At 39.1% G+C, this 24867-nt stretch overlaps 2 protein-coding genes across 3 annotated transcripts in view; both read left to right on the top strand.

The window, feature by feature from the left end:
• The first annotated feature begins 1097 nt into the window (after positions 1 to 1097).
• Positions 1098 to 20109, top strand: phf1 (PHD finger protein 1). 2 transcript variants are annotated; one of them, XM_008430776.3, is made up of 15 exons: positions 1098 to 2274; positions 2871 to 2949; positions 3035 to 3116; positions 6839 to 6925; positions 9065 to 9159; positions 9621 to 9769; positions 10480 to 10575; positions 12611 to 12679; positions 12772 to 12895; positions 14891 to 14958; positions 15915 to 16046; positions 16306 to 16384; positions 18061 to 18176; positions 18886 to 18972; positions 19214 to 20109. In XM_008430776.3, the coding sequence occupies exons 2-15, from the start codon at positions 2872 to 2874 to the stop codon at positions 19590 to 19592; spliced, it is 1641 nt and encodes a 546-aa protein (XP_008428998.1). In that variant the 5' UTR covers positions 1098 to 2274; position 2871; the 3' UTR covers positions 19593 to 20109. The 2 variants fall into 2 exon arrangements, with proteins under 2 accessions (XP_008428998.1, XP_081473022.1); XM_081616896.1 differs by lacking the exon at positions 1098 to 2274 and adding an exon at positions 2635 to 2777.
• Positions 20110 to 23673: 3564 nt separating this feature from the next.
• The window catches only part of syngap1b (synaptic Ras GTPase activating protein 1b), a 176116-nt gene continuing 174922 nt past the window's right edge, over positions 23674 to 24867 (top strand). Inside the window, exon 1 of the mRNA XM_081616880.1 lies at positions 23674 to 23764. The gene's annotated coding sequence lies outside the window, so the exon portion shown is untranslated. The remainder of the gene's footprint in view (positions 23765 to 24867) is intronic.

The raw sequence follows: 24867 nt of genomic DNA, 5'->3' as shown, positions 1-24867 counted from the left end.
TCAACTAATAGAAGATGTTACAGCACTTTGTGCTTCCCTCTGCTGACAAGCTTTATGGAGATGCTGATTTCATTTACCATCACAACTTGGCAGCTGTTCACACTGCTAAAAGAAACAGCACCCGCTTTAATCACTTAGTTTTCATTGTGCTTAACTGGCCAATAAACTGACCTGATCTAGAACCTACAGTTAATCTATTGAGTATTGTCTGTTGAGAAATCTGTAGGCTGCTTTTGAGGCAGCCTGGGATTTCTGAAAACATCAGAACATGGGTGGTTGCCTCCATGCCACTCTGCATTGATATGGTAATTTATGCAAAAGGAAACACAACAAAGCATTAAAGATGTTGTATGTTTGTTTGTAATATGTCAAAAATACAATAATTCCAGTTTTTAACTTATAAAGTGTGACTTTTTTTCATTTATTCTCTCTAAAAACACACAGACCTGATGAGTGCCTCTTGAGAACAATTATCCATCACCCCGTATAAACACAAATCTTTACTTTAGTCTGGGTGTTTTAAGTGCAAATTTGGAAATTTCAACAAAATCTTAAGAACTTCCTTCAGTTCTCTGCTTTACTGACCTTTAGCTTTCTTCCTGTTTATTCTAATCTGCACAATCTGTGACCCTTGATCTAGTGATAACCATGTGAATTCAGATTAATTGCAGGTGATGCTCTTACTGCATGTTGCATATAGTATGTGAAAACAACATGGCTGCACTGTTTAAGGGCCTGATATTTCGCTCTTTTATTCACATAAACTAGTTTAATATTTTTGGACCAGCATCTTCCCATCATTAATCTTATTTAAGTGAATTTTTTCAAATGACAAAATGAAGAGTTTTATGAAATTACAGCATTCTTCGTTGGACGTCACCAGTCATCCAGGCAGAGTTTTTGGTAGTTGCGCGCCCTCCAGTGGTCGCACATGGAAAACTAAACTTCCACCTTTTATTTTCAATGTGCCAGGGGCCATTTTGAACCGTATACAGCGGCGTTACCACATGTCTGACTGACTGGTATTTTTAACGTGTAAGAAATGAACAACAAGTCGTGAGATGGTTCTGGGGAAAAAATTCAACTGAGAGTAAGCCAATGTGCCGACACGATCTGTACTGTAAGCGTTTTTATTTTAACATGTACAGTCTGTTAAATTGGAAAATAGAATTTGATTTCAACAATTTATCCTTTTATTTTAGATATTATAAGGTACTGTGTGTTATTTTCAACCAACCCCCCCCAAAAAATTTCAGATGGACGTGCAGGAAATATTTTTATTTTTCCTCCATTGTCAGTAAGGTTACACCAAAATCTCAGTATTTCTCATGTTTTTTTTAAACAGATGCCATTTTTGTCTTTTCAGGAAGATGAAAGCATGCGTTATGTTACAGACTCCTTCAGAAAGGCACTTTATTAAAGAAGCATTAAGTTAATTTTGACAGAGGCTTCAGATCCGAACCCTTTGAAGCGCTGGCCTCAGTTTTTTTCCGTTTGAAAACTTTCCCTCTCTCCTCTCCTAAACTTGGATCTTACTTCTTGTCGGAGACCAATTAATGAGGCGGCTAAAGTCACTAATTGGCCGCTTAATTGGCCCCTGCCACCGCGCGCGCTGCAGCCCTGCATCCTTCACTTCCTGCCCTCACACATCACAAGCGTGTCACAATCATTTTAGGGTCACCCTCTCAGACAGCGAGGACCCCCCAAACCCCTTTATACGAGCACACTTCCCACACCTCAGGATGCCCCCACCAACCCACTCCCACGATAGCTCTGTGTTTTATGTCTGCGTCACAACAAGTCGGCGGAGGGCGAGAGGCAGAGGGATGATGGCGTCTCTGGCGGCTTGATTCCGGTGCAGCTCAGACAAAATCCGCCTTAATAAGCTTCGGCGGCGGGGAGAGGGGTGAGGTGTGAGTGTGGGGGGTGAGGGAGCAACAGCGACGGGGACATGATGAAACGGCACCGCGGAGAAAGGACGGACAAACTAGTCTGAGAGAGACGGACGGACAGTCACAGTCGCCTCCTCCTCCACCTCCTCCTCCTTGCTGACGGTTTGACTGACACACACACTCACACACACACACACACACACTCAGAGCGAGGCGCCTGGCACAGACAGAGACATACATGCACACCAGCCACTTTTTGCAAACCAGCACGCTGCGCATCGGAGCTGGCAGTAATTGGACATCCACAGCTGATGAGGGCATTTCATGTCCAGCCTGTCCAGGAATCCCAGTGACCCCGACGGAAAGGAGTTCGACTTGACAGGTACCCTTCAGCCGGCCAGCCCCCACTGTTCAATCCTCCATCTGATAACGCCGCTCTGCATGCTGCGTCTGCACTGACATGTGTGCATGCACTGGAACAAATGCTCAGCGTGCAAAAGACAAAACGCCCGAGGAGTCGCTTCATGCATCTATTCAAGTTTTTAAGCTGTTGAGAAAGGAGGCGAGGAAGACGGCGGACAAAGTGCAAGGCAGATGCTTCAAGTAGCTGCATCCAGTTAAACTGTGTTGCAGCAGTCATCATGCAGTGCTTTTCCCCCCTATGTGTGTGTGTGTGTGCGTGTGTGTTTGATGTGTGCAGTAATCATTTGTCTTGCTCTCTGGTTGTGTATACTCACTCTCATCTTTCACTCTGGTGGATACAGGCTGTCGCTATGCTCAGGTCTGAAGAAGAGGAGTGTGCGTGTGAGTGTGTGTGTTTGGGTGAAATTTTAACCCCTTTGGACTGAAAGCCGGCTGTCTGAGAGGCCGGGGGACGTAAACCCTGTATGTCAGCAACAGCAGCAAAGTATTCAACGGATAAATCGGATTTCCATTTTCACACAAGCCCTGCTCTCTCCTCTCTGTGTCTCTCCTCAGGATGGGGGGAGTCAGTGAGGGAGATGATGTGTTGGCTCGTTGGAGTGATGGACTACTGTACCTTGGCAATGTGAAGAGAGTAAGTGTTTTGGGAAGATACTTTTCAAGTGGTCGTGTGTTGAAAGACTCCCATAATTGTCTCCTCCTTTCCCCCCCGTCCTCAGGTCGACGGAGTCAAGCAGTGCTGCTTGGTGAGATTCGAGGACAACTCAGAGTTCTGGGTTCTGAGAAAGGACATTCACTCGTGTAAGAGTAACTGCTTCCTCTTCCCTCTGATGGCGGAGTAAAGCTTTCTGTGTAGGGAGAACTTTTCCATTGAGTAAAATCTCGCTGTAGCGTAGACTTAGCGGCACCCAAAGACATTGTTGAAGCCAATTTTTTACAGCAGGTTAAAGTGGACTAAGCGTTTCTGATTTGGGCTTGCCAAAATCTTTTCTATTTGCTAAATATCACAACAATAAAAGGGACCTTTCTAGAGATTTTTCAACTTCTTTTAAACTGAGCAGTTCACATACATTTTCTTAGCCTTGAAATGTATGTGATGACGGCTTTGATTTATCACATACACAGTTGAGAGAGGATTGCTTGCTGGAGGCGCGGACATTCAGCTGTGGTTTATGTAAAGCGCCAGCTCGATGAAGCTTGTCGGAAATTGCGTGTGATATGAACGACCCCGACATCTTTGCCAGCAGACTTCCTCTGCTGCCATTGCCAAGCCACAACCGCGTATAGGAGGAGTACAATACTAAAGCAACGCTGAAAATTGGAATCATCATTCCCAGCTCCTTCTGTTCACTGATTGGCCCTGTTGAAATTCTCCAGGAGAAATCGAGGTCAATGGGAGAAAGCTTAGACAGAAGGGAGATGAGAATCCAGCAGAATTGCTTTCGAAGGCAACATCCAGGCTAACATTTCTGTAACATATAGCGGACTTGTTTTTTAAACTGTGTGAATTGGGTCATCCTGTTATCTTTTCTGGAATTTTGGCCCTTTCCTCCTGACTGAACTGGTTTAACTGGGTCAGGTTTATAAATTGTTCCCATAATTTTTTCAGCTCCAAAAACATTTTTCTCTGAGAAGAGCTTTGTGATGACCACTCCAAAATCCTAACTTTGTGTCCTTAAGACGCTTCATAATTAAGTTTGGTCGCTGTTCATTTGGAAAAACCTTTCTGTGTTTAACTTCCCAGCTGGTGTCTTGAGATGTTGCGTCACTATTTCCACATAAATCTTCCTAATGGATTTTGTGAAGAGCACCAGTCCCTCCTGCAGCAAACCGCTAACGCAGCATAATGCTTACACCCACATGCTTAAGACTTAAAGTGTGCCGCTGTTTTGCTCCAAATGTAACAATATCCATAAAAGCTAACAGCTCAGTTTTTATTCCATCAGACTACAGGACAGGTATGTTGTTTTTTGAGTAATTGCTCTTCCCTCTCTGTCGGTGCAGGACTTGTTTCGCTGTGAATAATGACTCTCTCTTAACAGCTTCAGTCAGCATCTTCACAAGGTCTTTTGGTTTTTTGTTCCGGGGTTGATTTGAACATTTGACACCAAAACCCGTTAATCTCTGCGACGCAGAAAGTATCTCTTTCCTAGACAGTATGATAGCTGAACATTCTCATTCTGTTTATTCTCTCTGTAATTGTTTCAGCATCTTTCTAGAAAGTGAGTTGTGAAGATCCACAATTCTCTTCCTAACGTCTCTAATTATTTAGATTTTCATTATTTAGATTTTCACATAGTCACAAAAGGAAGCACTGTGTTTTAAATACGTCCACCAGTTTGCCTCCAGTTAAAATATTATGAATTAACCCATCAAAAGACTCTTAGTGTAACTAAACTTATGAATTTGGAGAAATACATTGAAATGTAGTAACTACAATTCTAAAAGTCATACTTTGGTAATCGTAACAGAGCTAAAGCAGCGAAAGTTTAGCCAAATTTAATGTCGCAATAAAAACTGACAACAAAATATTTCTCTCACGGAGCGTCTTCACAAGTAAACCTCACTAGTTTAAGTAGAGACAAGCTGTGAAAATGTGAATAAATGCCTTTATACCTGTAACTTGCCATGTTTTATATTTGTGGTGATGGATATTAGAATTGGTGATGCAAGTAAACCTTTGATTTTAGGGGCATTCTCGTTGTTTTTCTATCAATATTTTGAGCTTACTATGAGCCTAATGCAAAATCTCTGTTGTTACATCAGTTAGATTCTAAAACATAAATAAAATCACTCTAATTTTAGGGTGGGAGTTTATCATACTGTTTATTATAACTCATTGTTGTCACAATACATTCCAATTGATGATGTTAAAAAACCTGTCAGGATTGTTATTTTGAATATCTCATCCACGGTTTGTTTAGATGAAGTTTACTGAGACAAACCTAATTAAGCAAATCACAAATATTTTTTATTTTGCTTGCACTTTGATTGCTGTGTTATGTAGCAACACTCATAAAGTTATTTTAAAAAGAAGTAATAAATAGCTCTTATTCTCACATTTATTGTTTTCACCACAGTACCGCAAAATCTAAAAATAAAAGTTTAATCACCCACCTCAACTCCAAAATACCGATTTTTAATAAGCCATGGATTCTGCGTCCAGCTGTGAGACTAATAATAAACTCTCTCATCAGCGTTTTGTTTTAGGTGTTCAGGTGCACTGTGCATGAAAAACAGCAACAAAGACACAGGAATTTATATCATTAGCATATAATTAGTTTTTAAGAAATGTATGCCACTCCTCAGTGTGTTCTTGTTAGGTTTTGAGTGAATTTATTAATCTTTTAGAGTGAGAAATTTGTGTAGTAAAATAACACTTTCACCTCCTGCAGTCACACATTTTCACTAAAATTGCTATAATTTTAATTATTTTGTAGAAAGGATGATTATTTTACTTTGGTTAAAGTTTATACTCCTGATTGGAGCTCTTTTTCTCTCTCGCAGAAACATTCGTCTCATTCATTTTAAACGCTGACAGTTATGTAGATATTTCATCGTGTTTGGTTGAATTTTTCTTTTGTTTTTTACTGTAAGCGCTTTGAAACAATCCTGTTTGGTCTGATTCTGGAGATGCGGTGCTGCTGCAGGGCCGCTGTGTACTTTAGCTGATTGAATCATGCTTGAATGTTGTTTGTCCAAATAATAACAAGTTTTCCTTCTGTACATTGAAAAGTTAACAGGTATTGTATGGCTGCAGTGCACTGCCTGAGTTTATTACTTTTAGCCTCTCGGAGGCAGCGACCACAGCAGCTGAGACACGTCAGCACATTTAATCTGAACCTCAGACTCTAGTGGACATATAATGGATCAGGGCTAACACAATATTGTGAAATGCACCTTTATTGTTTGACCCAGTTAGCAATTTCCTGTTAATGTGCAGACAAGGTTTTAAAACAAGAAATCTGACTAAATGTGAGTTTTTATGCAGAATATTGATACATCTAGGAATCTATATTAATGATTTTAAAAAATTATAAAGTTTGAATACATATTTTGAATAAATGAATAAATTGACTTAGTCAACTTAAAGTTAAAGAAACATTTTCAGATTTTTCCTGCTTTTTGAAATTGTGTCTTAATTTCTCAGCTGTCTTCTTGAAATGCTAAAAGTACATACGTATATTTACCCACATTAGCATTAAGCCCGTTGTGGAAGCTTCTTGTTTCTGGATTATTGGAGTCAATTAATGACGTTATTAGACTAATGAGCCTTCAGAGAGAGGACTGTCCTTTGCCACCTCATGTTGAGTCAAAGGGGAGGTTGGACACTTGTTAGGACCAGGTTGAACATCAGCGCGTCAAACCAAAGATGCAGGCGACTCTGAAATCAATGAGGTGGCAGGGACGTGAATCAATATACATAAATTAATGCAGTTGACTGCTTTCTCTCTCTCTCCGTGTCTCTGTCTTCCTCTCACATTTACATCGTCCCCTCCCTTCTGTTTTCCTGTTTCCCTCAGTCGCTGCCGGAGTGGAAGAAGTTTGCTGTATTTGTGACGCCCCGCCTCTTAAAGAACCCCTCATAAATTGTCTTAAATGTCACCACGGTAAGGAGGCATGCCTCATCATGCTCTGTCAAACGCTGCTTCTCCGTCAGAGCCGGTAGTGACCTTGAAGGTTTGACACAGGATGGTAAATAACAACACAGAACGCCGCATATCATAAATGATGTCGGGTCTGCTCTCACAGGGGAGGGAAAATAAATAAGACATCAAGAGACACAGAACTTATAGATTTAAATCTTTCAGGGTGTCTTTATTGTCTCTTTATTCTAATTCAGAAAGCTACTAATTTGCCAGTGTAATTCTTTTAAAGATAAAGAAACCAAAGCAATTATTGGCAACAAATGTTTATTATTATGGATGCAATTCTGCAAAAAAAAAAACATCACCTCAAAAATGATCAGATCTTTAGAGAAACTGAGTTAAGATCCCAGATTCAGAACATTTCAAGATGAACAAGGATGAGCTGCCGAGTCACAGGGAGGAGGAATGTAACCGACTGATGATTTCTGCTAAATCTAGTTTAGCGTTTCATCAATATTGATCTAACAATGAATTCACACTCTAGACCGGAGAATAGAAGATCAAATAAATGTGACTATTGGGTGTTAGAATAAGAATGATAATTTTTTTTAACAAAAGAAACGGAGATGGTTTCATCTGTAAAGAGAAATATGGAAGTATCACTGCTAGGAACAGAGGATCTCAGGAGCATTTCACTGGCAGCGTTTCCATTACAAACGTGAAAATCTTTGTCTGCATTCTACCACTGTCAAAAAACACAATTTTGCAGTTGTGGTTCCATTAAATAAGAAATTATATACAAATCACATGTAAATGAGCTTGTTTTTAATGATAAGTCATTAAAAATCATGACAGCGACAGATGTAAACAGCTACATGAGATATATTCATAATTCAGTCATGGCGTTAGCACTCATCATATATCAGCCAGCAGAGGAGACGTCAGCGTCTTATTCTGGCATCGGAGCAGCAAACCCCGCCTACTTCGGATCTGCTGCACCTGCAGCGTCTTGGTGAAATTATAGGTGATGATTTTACTGAGGAGCTGTGGATTCAACAGGTTCAGATGAAACAACTTTTTGTGAAAAACTTCAGATGCTGTGAGAGCTCTGGTGGAGCCAGCTGCACAGTGTCTGACAAAATTAACAAAACAAACCATCCTCCTCCTCCTACTACTTCCTGTCACTGTGTTCTTTGTCGTTTCTGCCAGTAGTAACATCCGGCTGTTGACCATGTGACCCCTTGTGATTTGAAAACAATGTGTCCATTGTAGTTTTGCGAAATACATATATTTCGATACGGCCGAAAAACCACCTCTTCCTGGCACAAGAAGATTTTAGTTCTTTCAAAATTACAGTATTTCCTTTAAGCAAATTTATTTTCATAATTTCAATTTGTGCAATTCAAATAGTTAATGGAAACGCAGCAACTGAATGGCAGACAATTAACCTTGACTGCATCATGTATGAACAGCTTGAAGAAACTAAACATTTTACAGCTGAAGTGTAAAACTAGATATTAATTTAATCTGTCAAAATAAATACATCCATTTTTTATCTTCTGCTTAATCCGGGGTCGGCAAGCAGTGCTTTTGAATATTTTAGATATGCTCTGAGAAACAATCTGTGAACTTGTGAATTTTCCAAAAATAAATTGGAGTTGCATTCCACAGGAAAATCTGCAAATACTGAACCGTGATTAACGGAGCATGTAATAACTCCCACTAATAATCTAAGCTAACTATAGCAACAAAGCTAATCTTTCTTGACAAACGTTCAGTCGTTTGTTGGCATTGTTTCTCTGTAAAGCTCTTGATGTCAAACTGCAGAACCCCTTCCATATCTGGTAGAAAATACAAATGCTAAAACCTTTTGATAAACGCAGCAGAAATAAATCTAAAGAGCCGCCATGTAGCAGCAGCAGGTCATGGAGGGAGATTCTACCATCATGTCGTCCTCAAGCAAAGATGCTGACCGTCTGTTTTCTGGAATAATGCTGGCAAACTCTGCTTCTTATATGCAAATTCAACAGTTGGATGTTTGCATGCTTCTGAAATGAACTCGTAAAGAAGTGAAAATGGAGCAGGCCTGTTATTAGCGTCATCCAGGCTTTCTGTCCTGCAAAGACGATTTAAACGCTCTGCCTCCTCCTCCCATTACAGGTTATCATCCGGAGTGCCACACGCCGACCATCGAGCCAGAAGCTGACAGCGACTCCTGGATTTGTCGACAATGTGTTTTTGCTGTCGCCACCAAGGTCAGGCTGCTAATCTCCCCGTCTCACATTTTTTTTTATAAAAGAGCTAAGAAATCCAGTCAAATATATCTATCCACATGGTAATGTGTGAGGCGCAAAATGTGTTTATTAGAGCAAGAATCTCACTGAATTTCTCAGTGTTGACTTCAATATGTCAGAGAATTTGCGAGCAGTCAATATTTATATTTATGCTTCAGTGGAGTTGAGAGGAGCACATTAAAAATCAATCCATCACATGTGCTCCGTTTCTGTAGACATGAGAGAGAAGTGGGTTCATTATTAATCAGTCAGTGGAGCGGAGCTCATTGTCCAGATCCTCTGATCTGGTCTCAGACTCCATCTCTCACAGCTGACCTGCGATGAAATGAGACAAAGATCCATCTTCTAATCGAGCCTGATCTGCTTACTGATATGAGAGCGATGTGAAAGCGAGCATCTCTGTCCTGAAACTGTCTCTGCAGAGAGGCGGAGCTCTGAAACGCGGACGCTTCGCCCGACTAATGCAGTTCATGAAACTCCGGCTCCCCTACCAGCTGTTGTCCTTAGACTGGGATCCTCAGCATCTGACCAATCAGCAGCAGTGTTACTGCTACTGCGCCGGACCTGGAGAGTGAGTGGCACCAATTCTGACTACAAAACCCTCCATGTTTTTGGCTCTTCTGGTAAAAGTGTTTTTGACACAAATGGACCGGATGATTACAGGTGAATTCATCAAAAGCAAACTGATGAACTCAGGAGGAGCTGAGGAGATAAAGAAATCGAAACGAAAGAGTAAAGAACCATTTCTGTGTTGATTCGGATCATTATCAACTATGACCGATACAATCTGAGATCAATCTACTGAAATTAAATATGAATTTATGAATTTTTCAGACATTTCTACCAGCAGTGCCATCTGATGCTGTCTGTATGTTCGCTCTCTAACTTCAGGAATTAATCTGGTTATGTAGATACAACTGTGGAAAACATTAAGAGACCACTGCAAAACGATCAGTTCTCTGATTTCACTCTTTATAGGAAAATGTTTGAGTAAAATGAACATTGTTCTTTTATTCTATGAACTACTGACATCATGACAAACTGACAAAATGGAGCATTTATTATATAAATGAAAAAGATGCAGTGCTTTCAGTGCTCAAATAATGCAAAGAAAACAAATTAATCTTCATTTAGAAACAACAATACTAATGTTTTAACTCAGGAAGAGTTCAGAAATCAGTATTTGGTGGAGTAACCATGATTGTGGTCCGGTGCAGTGGTCTCTTCTTTCCTTTTGGACATGTCCGTTTGTTGACGGGTTTTGTTGTTGTCGGGCTGCAGGTGGAACCTGAAGATGCTGCAGTGTGGCAGCTGTGGTCAGTGGTTCCACGAGGCCTGCACTCAGTGTCTATTGAAGCCATTGCTGTATGGAGACAGGTACGTCACTCATTTAGGGAAAAGAATTATATATACAGCTAAAATAAATCATGAACAGCTTAATGAGGAAAAATAGGCATCTGTCAGGTGGGCTGTTTGGTGGAGCTCACACAATCATGACACACTTTTTGTATTTATTTCTGTATGTTTCAATGTTTTGGCTTAGAAACTGTGAAGGTATTTAAAAGACACACACTCACTGATGGTAGATGGATTAATTAGACAATTACATTTTTTTAAAATAAGCACACAATATAAAAGCGTGCAGAGAAAAGTCCCTTTAACTAACAGAAATAAATAGCATTGGGTACCTAAAGTTTGGTAATTTTTAAATAATTTGCAGATTGTAATCTCTTTCAAGAAGGCAGTTTAGTGTGAGATGAAAATGAGAACGTCTTTGATTTGTTTATTCTTCTTCTCATTAAGTTATTCTTATTTTGTTATAGATGTAAGTCAGACCCATCGTAAAGCTTTCCAGCAGAGGTCTGAAAGTTGTCGGTGAAAACTCCCTGGTATTTTAATGTATTCATAACTTTATCCAACCTGATGCTGAATGAATTACAAAGTATTTTTGGTCCAGTTGGCTGCACAGTGGCGCAGTTGGTAGAGCTGTTGCCTTGCAGCAAGAAGGTTCTGGGTTCGATTCCCGGCCTCGGGTCTTTCTGCATGGAGTTTGCATGTTCTCCCTGTGCATGCGTGGGTTTTCTCTGGGTACTCTGGCTTCTAATTGGCCTTTCCAAATTGTCCCTAGGTGTGTGTGTGTGTGTGCATGGTTGTGTGTCCTGTGTGTCTCTGTGTTGCCCTGCGACAGACTGGCGACCTGTCCGGGGTGACCCCGCCTCTCGCCCGAAACGTTAGCTGGAGGGACTGAAGGACAAGGGTGTAAGAAAATGGATGGTCCAGTTTTTAATACAAATACCTTAGAAGACTAGAAACCAGGCAAAACTAGTTTACAAATAACTTTTCCACAAGATCTAGAAGCTTGTTTTATGTAAATAATTCCTTGATATTTATTAATGGAATTATTTCATTTATAATATGGGAGGAATAAGTGAAATAATGTCCCACTGGAACAAGTAATTTAAAAAAAAATCAATATTAAGGAATTATTTACTCACTAAATTTGGAAGTTGGAAAAATGTAGCTAGAACTCTTGAACTTTATTTCATGTTAATCAGACTCATTATAATAGAAGATTGCTGCATCTGAATCAATGTATTAGTTTGGGCTTGTTGTGTTTTATTGTTTTCCTTCCAACATATTCATTTGATTTTCAGTTAAGATTGAATCATAAAAAAAATCTGTCATTTTACCTGCAGACCTTTGTTTAGTATCTATAACGAAAAACAAAACTTTTTAAATGGCTAAAAACAAGAACTATTTATCAGTTTTATTACCGAAACAAACAATGAATTAAAGTTCCTAATTAGCACGTTAATCATAGAATTAGATGCTGGTCTGAGGGAAAAATACATTTGATCAATACGTATGTCGCCATGACGGCTTCACTTGTCAACAAACGGCCTTAATTACCTCCAGATTAAATGATTAGTGAGCGTGCATGTTAACGTTCACAGTGCGACGAGGACAACGACTCGTCTTCAGCTCAAAGCGACACACTCCAGAGCATCTGCTCCACGTAGCAAAACACATCCATCCACTGAAGTTATCATTATAATTATCCGTCTTTGTGGGGCTTTTTACGCCCATCCTGACACCAAACTGTGCGAGTGGGAGCAGAAAAGAAGGGATTAAATCGAGACTGACAGGATGGGAGGAACATCTGCAGAGCAGGTGATGGAAGAGGAGCGAAGATCGAGTTTACAGTTAGAATAGTAAGCGTGTGCAGCCGTCTCACAGTGCAGGCGCCTCGTTTCTCACCGTGACCTTCATGCAGATAAAAGCATGGAAGTAAGTTTCAGGGTCAGATTTTAAAGCTGAGCGGTATTATCTAGAAAGATACACCTCTCTCTATTTTAGTTTTATCCAGAGAAGAAAACGAGACTGATTTTTTTTTTCTGCGTGTTTATTTCAGGTTTTATCAGTTCCAGTGTTCAGTTTGTGCAAAGGGACCGGAGACAGTCCAGAGGCTGCCCATGACCTGGTTAGAAATGATTTTTAATTTCAATAACGAATCAGAAATGAAGTTGGGAATATTTTTAACCACACTAACAAAGTATTTTTCTCTAACTGCAGGGTGGACCTGGCTCATTTAGTCCTCTACCACCTCTCGCTGTGCTGTAAGAGGAAATACTTTGATTTCGACCATGAAATCCTGTCCTTCACCAACGAGAACTGGGACTCGTTGCTCCTGGGCGCGGTATTGATATTTCCCTGTTTAAGCACAATGATGAAATGATGTGAAATACTTACAGGCTTCCCTTTTTTTCTTTCTTTTACGAGTGAGATTTAAAGCTTATTAAGCAGCATTAAAGTAAAATGTAATAGTCGACCTCTGAGGGAACTCAGGGAAACACTGCAGAGTTAAAGCATTTAGTCCTTTGATGATCTTCTTTTATAGAAAGTCAGCTGAAATGACCCTGAGCGTCTTTGCTTTGAGTTTCCTCTTAAAATTGTTCACCTGATGTTATTTAGCTAGTATTTGTTCATGTGTTGCTTTCAGCTGAATATTCCACCACATTTTGTCATCTAACCACCGCAAACTTCAATTTGACAGAAAAAACTGAGCATAATTCAAACTGGTGAAGTGGAAGAAAAAGGACATAAAAGCATTTTGACCTTTTATCTCAATGTTTCATGATGAAGAAGGTTTGTTCACGGAGATGTGTCCAACACACGCATCCCTCCTGAGCTGTGCATCTCTGCAGCTTACTAGCTAGATGATCTCTAAAACCAAATATTGCTCCGGGTTTTATTTGAGGGTGTCAGAAAAATGGGGGCTAAATATAAATACGTGCCAAAATCCACTTCACAATTATGCACTACTTTTCACTCAGTTACATAAAATCCTTTTTAAATTAATTGACGTTTGTGGTTATTATTTGACAAAAAATGAAAAGCTGAAGTGAAATGATTTATTTTGTATTTATTTTCACCGCTTCATGGATGAATACTTTGACTTATAGTTACTTCATTATTATCTTAAGTAAACAATAAGCATACAATGCTGCAGAAATGTCTCATTTATTTATATGTTCCTTCCTTTGCAATCTTTTTGACTTGATCCTTAGTTCTTGAGGCTTTTCCTTAAAGTTTATTTATTTTATTTAACTGGACTGAATTCTCTCAAACACAAAATATTTTTACTTTTTTCATTTAATTTTCATTAAATTTGGATAAAAACTCACTGAGATTGAAATAGATCAAATTTAGAGTACTGAAGTTTATGAGAACGGATCTCAGTAGGTTTAAAAATACTAATGTTCAGATTTTTCATCCACTTTATTATTGTTTTTTATGCTTAGTTTTTCTGAAAAATCCACAGATCATCGTCGAATTGTTTCTGGATTGTTGTTGCAGAGAAATTCTGATCCTTAGCTTTAGAAGCAACTCCATGATCAGAAAGAAAATTCATCATATGATATAATTTCCAATTTTTGAATTTCTTGTAAAATTTCAGTCTGTTTTTTATGATTTTTCTTGACCAGATGACACTCGTGCTGTCCCAGTTTGCTGCCAGTTTAAATAAGCTCTGCTCTGGTGGCAACATGATGCTCTAGGTCACTTTAAGGTCACTTTTTACTGCGACCTCTTAACTTGAAGGTTTTGATGATTCTTGATTTAATTTGGTGGTGAACATTGCTACCAGAGGGAGAAAATGATTTCAAACACACCAGCTTGTCTTTTAGATTGTTGAGGTGATTTCAGATGAACTTGTTTTCCCTCTGCTTAATTCAGCTAAAGTGGGTTTAAAATGAGTTTTGTTAAAAGGTGAACCGAGAGCTAATAAAATGTTTTACATTTATTTGATCTGGATCTAAAATAGATGTGGAAATGTCACCAATAATAACTCCAAAGATTAAAACCACAACACTGGTGTCACTGGCCAACATGCAGAACCACAGATTGATTTTATGTGAATATTTGAGGCTGTATACAAACTGAGCTTTTTCTGCATATTTTTGAAATTTCTCCTTTCAACTCCAAGTGACATTCTTGAAATGTTTTCTTCGTTCTGTCACCGCAGAACAACAGCTTTTTTTCCCTCCCTGCCACGTTGCTGCACCAGTTAATTTCTCATATCAGCATCACAGCTGTCAGTGGCTGTAAAAGAAAATTATCGTATGCAGTCTGTGTGCGTTGTCCGCTGCGTGAACACGGCTTTGATTCCTTTTCACTCGTCTCCGTCCTGCAGCTGTCTGACACGCCGAGGCAGGACCGCTGTCACAATCTCCTCAACGCTCTCAACTCTCACAAGGACAGGTGAGTCGTTGCGTTTAAGGAGAAGAATAAACACCAGCCGCACATGACCGGAGTGATGAGGAGACGGGCTGCGGCGAAACGTGTGACTTTGAATAAAGAGGCGGGGAAATGAATCTGACAGACTTACAGAGATTATTTTGATTTGTAAGCAGCACAGAATGCTGCTAACCTCTATTAAATTATTAGAACTAAAGAAATGCAACTGCTTCAAGTAGATTTTTGTTGAATGTTGTTTAAAAATAACCTTGTAGCCAAATAAAACAGCATATTTCTCCAGGCGAAGTCTCTTCTAATTATGTGCATGTTAATTACAGAGTCACTACCTTTGAAGTGTTCCCACGTCTTGCTTCTCATCAGGAGCTGAAGAACATTGTGTTAGAAAGCTTCACTGTGCCTTGCAACTGTTCATCCCCATATTCAGCTGCATTCCCACATTTTGTCATGTTCCAGCCAAAATTATTGGGATTTTATTTGATAGAGACTCAAAAACTGTTGAGTCATTTTAAAACGGTGAGAAAAGCATTTATCCTAAGCTCCTATTGCTTCGAAACGCTTAAATTTTATCAGTTTGGTACAAACCAGAGCCGTGAGGCTCATAGTAAATCTGGAGGAGCTGCAAAGATCAGCAACTCAGGTGGACGAATCTATTAGGCTACACAGCAAACAAATGCCACCCAAATCAGATTAATTTTGCCTTCATGCAGCTTTTTTGCTGCTTATGAAGATGTTATGTTTATCCTTTTGTTAAAGAGTTACATTTCTCCATCACTTCACAACTGTGCTGTACTTTGTGTTTTTCCGTTACATAAAATACCAATTAAAAAACATTGTATTTGTGGTTGCAGCATGACAAAATGTGAAAAACAAAGTGAAGCATGATTACTGTTGCAATGCATTGTGAATTCATTATGCTGAAAAGAACAGAAATGTGACTTCTGCTCCTCTGCGCCACACAGGTTTGTCTCTGGAAAGGAGATCAAGAAGAAGAAGTGTCTGTTTGGGCTGCAGGTCCGAGCTCCGCCTCCTCTGACGTCTGATTCGTCGCCTCTCGTCACCGATCCGCCTATCAGCATCACCCACAGGAGAAGGTCAGATTGAGAACAGCAGGTTTCTTTTTTCTTCTTTCAGATGAAACTCTGGAAATCTCACATATTGTGTAATTAAACGTAAACAATCAGTCAGAATCCCATCGTTTTCCTAAAAATGTGTGAAACTTTGTTAATATGTTCCTCTCATAATCATTCGCTGCCCTAAAACTCTGTCCTACACCACTGTAATAAATTACACATGAAGAAATTCTGCTGGTGTTTTTTCTTGTTTACTAATTTATGTTTTTCTTGTCCTCAGCCCGTTGTCACTGCCCTGCCAGAGGAGAGGGGGGGGGTCGGAGTCACGTAAATCAAAGCGTCGCATCATGGAGACACAGGTCAGCGCCTCTGTCTCAGGATAAGGGAGGATGCAGGGGGGTGTGGGACACCAAACTCGTTGATATTTTGTTCCTTTTTCTTTTTTTCTCTCTTTGCTGCAGTCAGATAAACAGCTCTCTGCAACTCAAATAACCTGTCAGTCAGACGACACCACGAAGGTTCATTTCACCGTGGAGATCAGTTTTTACTCCTCTCCTCAGTTCAGTGCCTCTGTTGCGGTTCTCCTTTTTTTTCCTGCAGGATGCTAATGTTTGAGGGTACACAGATAGATTAATAATAGCTGTGAGAGACGTGGCGTTGCTCCGGTAAAATGTATAATTCAAATCCAATCTTGCCAAAACCTGCTCTTGTATTTCATCAACACCTGCAGTTCAGCGTCGCATTTATCATTATCATCAAAGCCAATTCCCGGCGGATCGCTCTGAAACAAGCACCATCACATGTGGTGGTTGCTATTTATACTCCGCATTCTTAACCGTGAATGCTCCTTGTGCTTTTTTCCTCCTACTCATCACTCTGATCTGAGTATGTGCACATACTGTAATCCTGGAACAATACGCTCTGCAGAGCTCTCATTTTTTTTCTCGCTTCTTCTTTTTTTCCTTTGGCATATCCAGGCCTCATTGTTCTGCTCTGACTGATGCTAATCTCCGCCCGTCTTTGAGGAGCAGCTCTTGGTTGTAGTGAGGAAAGTGAGATGGGTAGGAATGCTGATGGCCTGGGATCACTTCCAAACGCACTTTGCAGTCAATTACAGTTTGGCCAGGTGGCGCTGGCACCTTGACAGTGCAACTCTGACAGAGCACCAGCGTTTAAAGGCACAGACGTTCGCTGGAGCCTCTGAGTAATAGTCCTCCGTCATTAGAGTCATGCTACAGAATAATAATGGGCTCAGCGTGGTGCTATGTCACAGTCCAGCGATGAGAAATCGACCTCATGCATGATGTTTCCTGTGACTGATGGCTCTATCTGATGATGATCCTGATGCTTGTACTTGTTATGAGTCGTTGGGAGACAGAGAGCTGCCTTTCTAACCAGTAACTCTGCCACATGATGGGACGGAAAGGGAACAGATCTGTCAACCCTTTTGGCTCCAAGTTCTGCAAAATATAAAAATGATTCAGGATTTTTATCCACAGAACTTTGATGATATACGATGGACTTAAAGATAAAATTATTCTACTGTAGTGTACCTTGAAAAAAGTAATTATAATCCATGAGTGTTTTCACATTTTGTCATGTCACAACTACAAACTTCATTGTTTCTTATATTTAAGGGTGTTTTCACACCTGGTAGTCCAGAAGACCTGGTTTGATTGATTCTGTTTCACACTGCACTGTGTGGAAACAACTGGAAAAATACTGAAGGAAACAACTCCAAAAACCTCTGAAGAAGACATGAACGCAACTTCCCTCTTCGCGAAACTTGACTAAAAATGGAGTGGCATCAGATTGTAGCTGTTATAGGATTTCTCTTTTGTCGTTAGTAAAAGACCATGAGCCATTTTTTTGTTTGCTTTGGTTGTATTTACCCAGAATGCCCTGCGCTAGAGTTCACTTCCTGTTTCTGGAGCGCTCTCTGGCCCACTTTGCGTTCACATATGCATTCGAACTGCTCCAGTTCCAGAGGTGTGAGTGTTTGGGCCACCTCTCACACTGACCCCTCTGTTCGCAGGCCTGTCCACCGCCGGTCGCTGCCAACCCAGTGGAACTTCTGCCATGTTGCCATGGATACGTGGGAGGAGCCAACCTTTACAACTCCAGGAAGTTGGATGAGGAGATGGATGCAAGGTAAGGTTTCCTCTGCCCTGGAGGTTTTGTTCAATTTACTGACGTAAAATGACATGGGTGTAAATTTTAAAACATTATCTATATTCATCTTATAGTAAGTAGCATTTATTAAAATTATTATATCGGGCTATTTATTACATTATTACACACTGAAATTATTTAATTTTTTGTTTTTAAAACTAATAAAGTAAGGATGTATTTATTTCTTAGCTTGTGTCACTTTAATATAAGATCTTTTGGATTAAATGTCAGTATGCTGGGTTATTTGATTGTGGATTTTTATTAGTGTGTTGTTTTAAATATGTAAATATTGTTTTACTATTGCTATTTATCCTGCTTTATATGAATCATTTAATCTGGTGATTTTTAAATTTGCCTTCTAAGAAAGGTTTGGTATGGATGAATCTGCCTGAACGTTTATACCCCAACAACTGGAAAAATTCACTGCATGGTTCAAATAAACATCTAATTTTTGTCATATCATATTTTTTCAATCAATCAAAACTATAAATATGTTTTGCCTAAATTGCTTTCAAATGACAACAGATATGTAGCAGAAACATTAACAGAGCTCAATAAAAATAAAGCCTAAATCCCTTTTATTTATCTATGGTAGCTTTTTAATTAACAATTTTACCCACATTTGGATATAATCACCGTTTCTTTTTGCAGTTTACTGATGTACATGTTGTGTCTGTTTCGTCTACAGCCCCCCTCCCAAGCGAATGTATGCGCTGTACCACTCCACCTACAATGGGAACACTCCTCTCTCCAGGGGTCTTCATCACTACAGCAGGTTCTAAATTCACTTTTTAACCTCTTTTCTGGTTCACAGGACCATTTTTAAATCATTCATGAAATCATATCTTTGATATATATATATATTTTTTGTTTAGAAACTTGTAAATGGTCTCAAAACAACAATGTCACCATTTATTGCAATTCATTGTTATAATTCCCGAGTGGGAGAATTTGTAGCTCTTTAACTGTCAAAAGCTTCATATTTCTCACATCTTTGCCTCTGTTTGCTCTCGCAGCATGGAGGACACCTGCAGATTACCTCCACCATGCTACCCGTACCCCTTCAGCTCCAACGGGAACCCCCACCTCCATCACCTCCACCAGCACCACCACCACAGCCAGCAACACAACCACCAGCACCAGCCGGGTCAGAAGCAGCTGGAGCCCCTCATCCTGCGCGACGTTCCTCCGTATCAGAGCGGCGCGGGCGGCGGAGGAGGCAGTGGTGGGGCGGGAAGCGGAGCGGGGATGGGTGTGGGCGTGGGCGGGGGTGACGGGACTGTGGCCCGGAGCTGGGCAGGTGGAGGGGAGGCCGTGAGGATCCTGGCAAGACGCGTGACTCCAGACGGGAAGGTGCAGTACCTGGTGGAGTGGGACAACGTGGGTCTGTACTGAGGCAGACCGGGACAGCAGGAGACACAGGACTGATGTGTATTTAATACGTGGCGGTGTGTAAAGAACAAAAAAAATCTAAACATGGTTCAGATCCAGGTTTCTCTCATAGTATCACCTCAGTTGGACATTATTATAACCTCAGTACTAGGTGTTCCTATTTGCTAGTGTTCCTCTGATATTTGTACTGTTATAACTTTGGAATATGCCTTTGCATTGATCATGTTTTACAGTGATGATGGAAACGACTTCAACTTCCAGATAATCTATCAGTGTTTCAACCTTATTAGGAAAAAACTGTTCTAAGGGTTTATATACTGTACATACTCTGCTGCAGGTATACAAGGTACTAGAAGACGACCTTCTGTTTCTTTTGTATTTTACAGTTTTTAATTTATGATTTACCTGAGAAATGTTTATTTTCCTGCTTCACTATGGATACCTTGATCCCAAAACGGGTAAATATTGGGACTATGTGAAAAAAATTAATAAAACAAAGTGATTCTTTCACTAAATGTGACTTTATTACATTTTCTTTTTCATTACCAAAAAAGTGCTGGAAAATCTCAACTTCATTTTTAGTTCATTTATTCAGGGGGAGAAAAAATATGGAAACACAGATGCCACAATTATTACCTCTATTTAGATGTTTTCCTATGTTTTCCCTCTTTAAGTTGATCAATGTCTAAACATTTTGATTAGTTATCAACAATTCTAATTTTCTGTGGTATAAATTGGACACCTTTTTTTTTTTTACCAACTCCTCAAAACAGGAAACAAAAGAGTATAATCTTTAAATAAGAAAGATTAATGCTGTTCTTCATAACATCAAGATAACAGTTAGTGACCCAAACCTGTGCATATCAACAACCAGAGGAATAAGTAATTAATAAAAAAAAAAAAAGTTTAAGACAACCATAAAATAATCTCCAAATATCCCAGTTCAAGAAATCCAACAAACATCTTGGGGTCACAAATTCTCCATAATAACTACTAGACTAAAACTAAATCCCAGTCAGTTTGGTTGAGATTTAGCTTTAACTAGGCAACTGTAGGGCATCTGACTTTTTCTCCTTAAGGTGTTGCATTAGTGGTGTGTTTAGAAAAATGTCCTGGTTCAAGTTAATATCCATCCAAATATTTCCAAAACTCAAGCAGGTCTGACAGTGTCTGACAGACCACTGATATTTAGGTTCAGCTTGCATCTTTTCTGTCTGTAATGCATATTTTATGGCCCCAAAATGCAGGAATCTGATTGTTCATTTCTTTGCAGAATCAACATTCAAGATCAGAAACAGGGTGAAAAAATTGTCAGTTGACGGTTTTACAGAAACATTGGAAACAGAGTTTACTCCATGATTTACATAACCTGAAAGTTGGTGAGTTTTTAAAAAAACACAAACCCATTACACTGATGAAAACTTTTTGGTCTACTTCCAACAATCCCCAGTATTGTTCTTTAAAATGAAAACCAAATCCAACTGTGAACAGCCTTGTAAATTATTCAAATGGGGATGATGAAGTGCCAAGTTTGTCCTGAAGGAGGGTTTAGCTACTTTGTGTGTGGCTGAGAATTTGCGGCTGCTGCCAGCAGGAAAAGACAGATGTTCATCCTGTGTTTGCGCCAGACCTCGAGACGAATGGATGGGCCAAATAATGAAAATTCAGACAAATAACACAACATTTCTGTTTTGTTTCTGGGACGTGTCTCTCCAGAAATGTTGCTGCTATTGCTGTCATTTTGATGTGAAAATATGTCTGCAGGCTCATGAGTTGCACTGATATTTTCTTGAATTTTGCTAAAAACCAAACATGTAATCAAATGATATTTATAAATCAATATATTTTTCTTACTTGTGTCAATACAAATTTCAACAATCATAATGGATTCTTGAAATCCATTATGATTTCAAGAATCCATTCTTGAAATCTGATGGTTACATTTCTGTTGCACTATTTAACATTCATCCACTGGATAAATACAAAATTGTATATTCATCCATTGAAAAAATCTAAAATATCCATCCAATGAACACAATGGTGGTCCCAATCTGACAGAATTTTATTTACATATTTATAGTATTTAACTCCATTCCTTAAATATGAGCTATGCTTGCAATGGCAAGGTTTTACCACTAGATGGAGTACACGCTTCAACATCCTAAAGGCAGCCACTTCGTTCTGCTGCATTCACTGACCCTGTGAAACTACGATGTTCCAAGAAAAACGGTAAAATTTGTGATTGAGGAATCCCAAACAGGAACCAGCGAATGGTGACATGTTTACCAAACGTATGTACAGGTACATGACTTTGAATTAACGTGTTTGTCTTTATGACTTGCTTTTTATACTAGTTTAAAACAGGCTCATTGTGGGTTTTTCGGAAAAAAATGAAGTATACTTCTAACAGCTCAAGCTAACAGAGCCCAACGTTAAGAAGCTAAACGTTAAGCTAGTTATTATTGAAAGTAATTCAACTGGACATGTTCACACAGGCCTACAAAAGTTACTGACAACGTTAATTTTAGCATTAATTAGTTTTAAAGTTTTACGTAGCATAAATGCATCATGAGCGAGTTTACGGCGCCATTTTGGCTCACCAGTTTCTTATTGACTTCAGTCTATTTTTAGTTGAATGATATTCAAATATCAAATATGCCAGTGTTCCTTTGTACATTAAAGTCAGCTTTTATTGTCTGCTGCATGAACATAAAAGTCGAGCAGAGAAACAGTGGCCTTATTTTTGACAGGTGAAGAATATTAAGAATTTAACAAGAAACATAATTTTGATCTAGGTAAATCGACCTGCTCAGTAGGCTTTGTTTATATGTAATTAAATTTTCTCTAAAGTGTTGCTCATTTACAACTTGAATGGAATGATTTTCTTTAGAGATGAAAAATGTAAATCATTCATAACATTAGCTATCATGTCTAATCAAACCCAAAGTCAAAAAATAAAATAAAAAAAATGACTGAAAAAAATTAATTCAGATAAAAATGTAAAACTACATGAGTTAAGGAAGGATCCAATCTCACAGTCAATGATGATGATCAAACATCACTTTTATATTTGTTTACCACCAATTTTTTGTACTTTTAATCCAGTTTTACTGGACTAATTCATAGTTCATTAACTTCCAACAGCTTCTGACTGTAGTTTGGAAGCAGATTGCTGAATACTTTGCATACCTGCTGTCTTGAATGGTGCTCAAATTTTGAGCCCTGTAATGCAGTGAATATTTTGGCATTTTGATCATAGTGATCTGAATCTTTTATAATTCTAATAGGATTTTTCTGAAACATACCCGGTTTATTGTTAGTTTGTATTTCCCTGTACTTCTGCACCATATGTCATTTGATTAACTTGTATGATGTTGATCAGTGACGTGCGGTCAGGGGAGGCATGGAAAAATAATATATAAAATCATTTATATAGCTATTTTCATGTACTATAAAGTATCTAGTTTTTACTTAGCTTAACCAATTCTGATTAGCTTTTCTTCAAAATCGCTGGATTTTCGCATTTTCCCATTAAAGTGCTCAGAAGCTAAGCCGGTGAGGCAGCAGCAGCTGAGCCTCACTTGGGATTGCGCAACCTCTCGTTAACTGCACTGGCTGCCATTATATGACAGCATGTTCGTCCTGTCTGAACGCCGGCTATAAAATGGCTAAGAAACATTTAATATATGGACTGATTCTCCATAATTTAGCTTATGTATATGATGCACAGTGTTTTTTGTCATTAACTGTGGGTGTATCGTGTTTTGTGTGCGGAGGAGCGATAAGAAACGGCAGAGAACAGACTCACCGCTGGGGGCGCTCATGATCTCAGATATTGTGACTGCACAACTGCAGAGTAAGAGACAGTGAGCTAGCCATGGAGCTAGCCACACAGTAAATAAGTAAAGTACCGCGATGAATATGTTTTCTTCTCTCCTCCGACGTCAACATGAAAGACTGCATTTCTACACTTAAACAGTTTTCTAAAGTGGATTTTCAATTGAAGCAGGAGATGATAACTAAAGGAAGACCAACACCGGAGCTGAAAGTTTTACTTCAAGACAGTTTGATGATTCTCAAACGGAGTAAAGACATGCCGAGGATAGACTTGGCTTTGGATGAACGGATATTTTTGTGCAGAATTAGGGGTGTATGGATTTCATGGATACGTAAAGGTAAGACGGCAATAAGATGTTTTTGTTTAGTTTTTTAATTAAATCTGCGTTTTGTGGGCTACAGTTAATGTTTAAATAATTCAGTAAAGTAGAAGCGGTAGCTAATCTACCACAGCAATTATTTATTAATAAAACATTAAGCCTAAAACGTACTACAACAATAAACTAAATGTTCTGTTCTGTGTGCAAAATTCTTGAATGTTTTTTCGTGTTTAATCCTAAAACATGAAGTGACATTGTTGTCAGTTGCTATGGCAACGAGTCTGCGTTGCCTTAGCAACGTAGCTTGGCGAATACAGATCACTTTGCTGTGGATCATAGCACGAAATTAATACCTACATTTCTAAGTTTCACTGAGTTAACGCGGGTGTTCTGTCAGATAGCCATACATGTCAGAATAGCATACATGTAGTAAGTGCGCATGCGCACGCATGCGCATTCTGCAGGAGGTCTGCGATATCGAGAGGAGCCGTCAGCTCATCATACGCGAGAAGAAAAAACAAGACCCAATAAAAAGTAAGTAAATAAATCAAATTTAATGCTGCTGCAGCTGCAGTAAACTACAAAACAAGCCCCGTTTAAATTCACGTTCCCCAGTTCATTGATATTTTTGGGTTGGATAACACGTCTGCTAGCTTGGATACAGTGATGGCTTTCCAGATAGGACTTCGACACATAGGTTTACTTATTAGGATTACTTAAAACTCTTAAATGTTGAATTTGAATTATTTGTTTATTTTTTTAACTTTCCTTATCGTTTTTTTTCTTCACGCTACCAGACTGTACAAGCAGAAACCGTATTGGTATGGGTATTACCCACACTGAAACTGGGGCAAAACCAGTGTTTCACCTTCGAAATAAATCTTTATCTTTATTAATGTATATGAAAAGCATTCATGTTAAGTTTGTTTTTATATGTGCTTCACATTTACATATATTAAGATTTTGCAAATTGAGGTTGCTTTTGGAACATGAAGGCTTTTCTGGTTCACAGATCACATACCCGAGTACAGCCCCTGTGTTATGTAGCCAACAGTCACTATCTGTGTGACTTTTGCCTCAATTAATAAAGACAGGAGATGTTCTTGAGTCACTTGAAGTCC

The sequence above is a fragment of the Poecilia reticulata genome, chromosome 16 (assembly GCF_904066995.2).
Source record: "Poecilia reticulata chromosome 16, P_reticulata-male-v2, whole genome shotgun sequence".
Lineage (NCBI taxonomy): Eukaryota > Metazoa > Chordata > Actinopteri > Cyprinodontiformes > Poeciliidae > Poecilia > Poecilia reticulata.
The sequence above is the reverse complement of the archived record's forward strand: the minus strand, read 5'-3'. Positions and strand labels throughout refer to the sequence as shown.

Bases quoted from the DNA above. Each gene is read 5' to 3' on its own strand.
- phf1 (XM_008430776.3), top strand. From the start codon at position 2,872: ATGGGGGGAGTCAGTGAGGGAGATGATGTGTTGGCTCGTTGGAGTGAT. The intron at 9,160-9,620 runs GTCAGGCTGCTA...CTGTCTCTGCAG, and splicing joins TTTTTGCTGTCGCCACCAAG to AGAGGCGGAGCTCTGAAACG. The intron at 14,959-15,914 runs GTGAGTCGTTGC...TGCGCCACACAG, and splicing joins CTCAACTCTCACAAGGACAG to GTTTGTCTCTGGAAAGGAGA.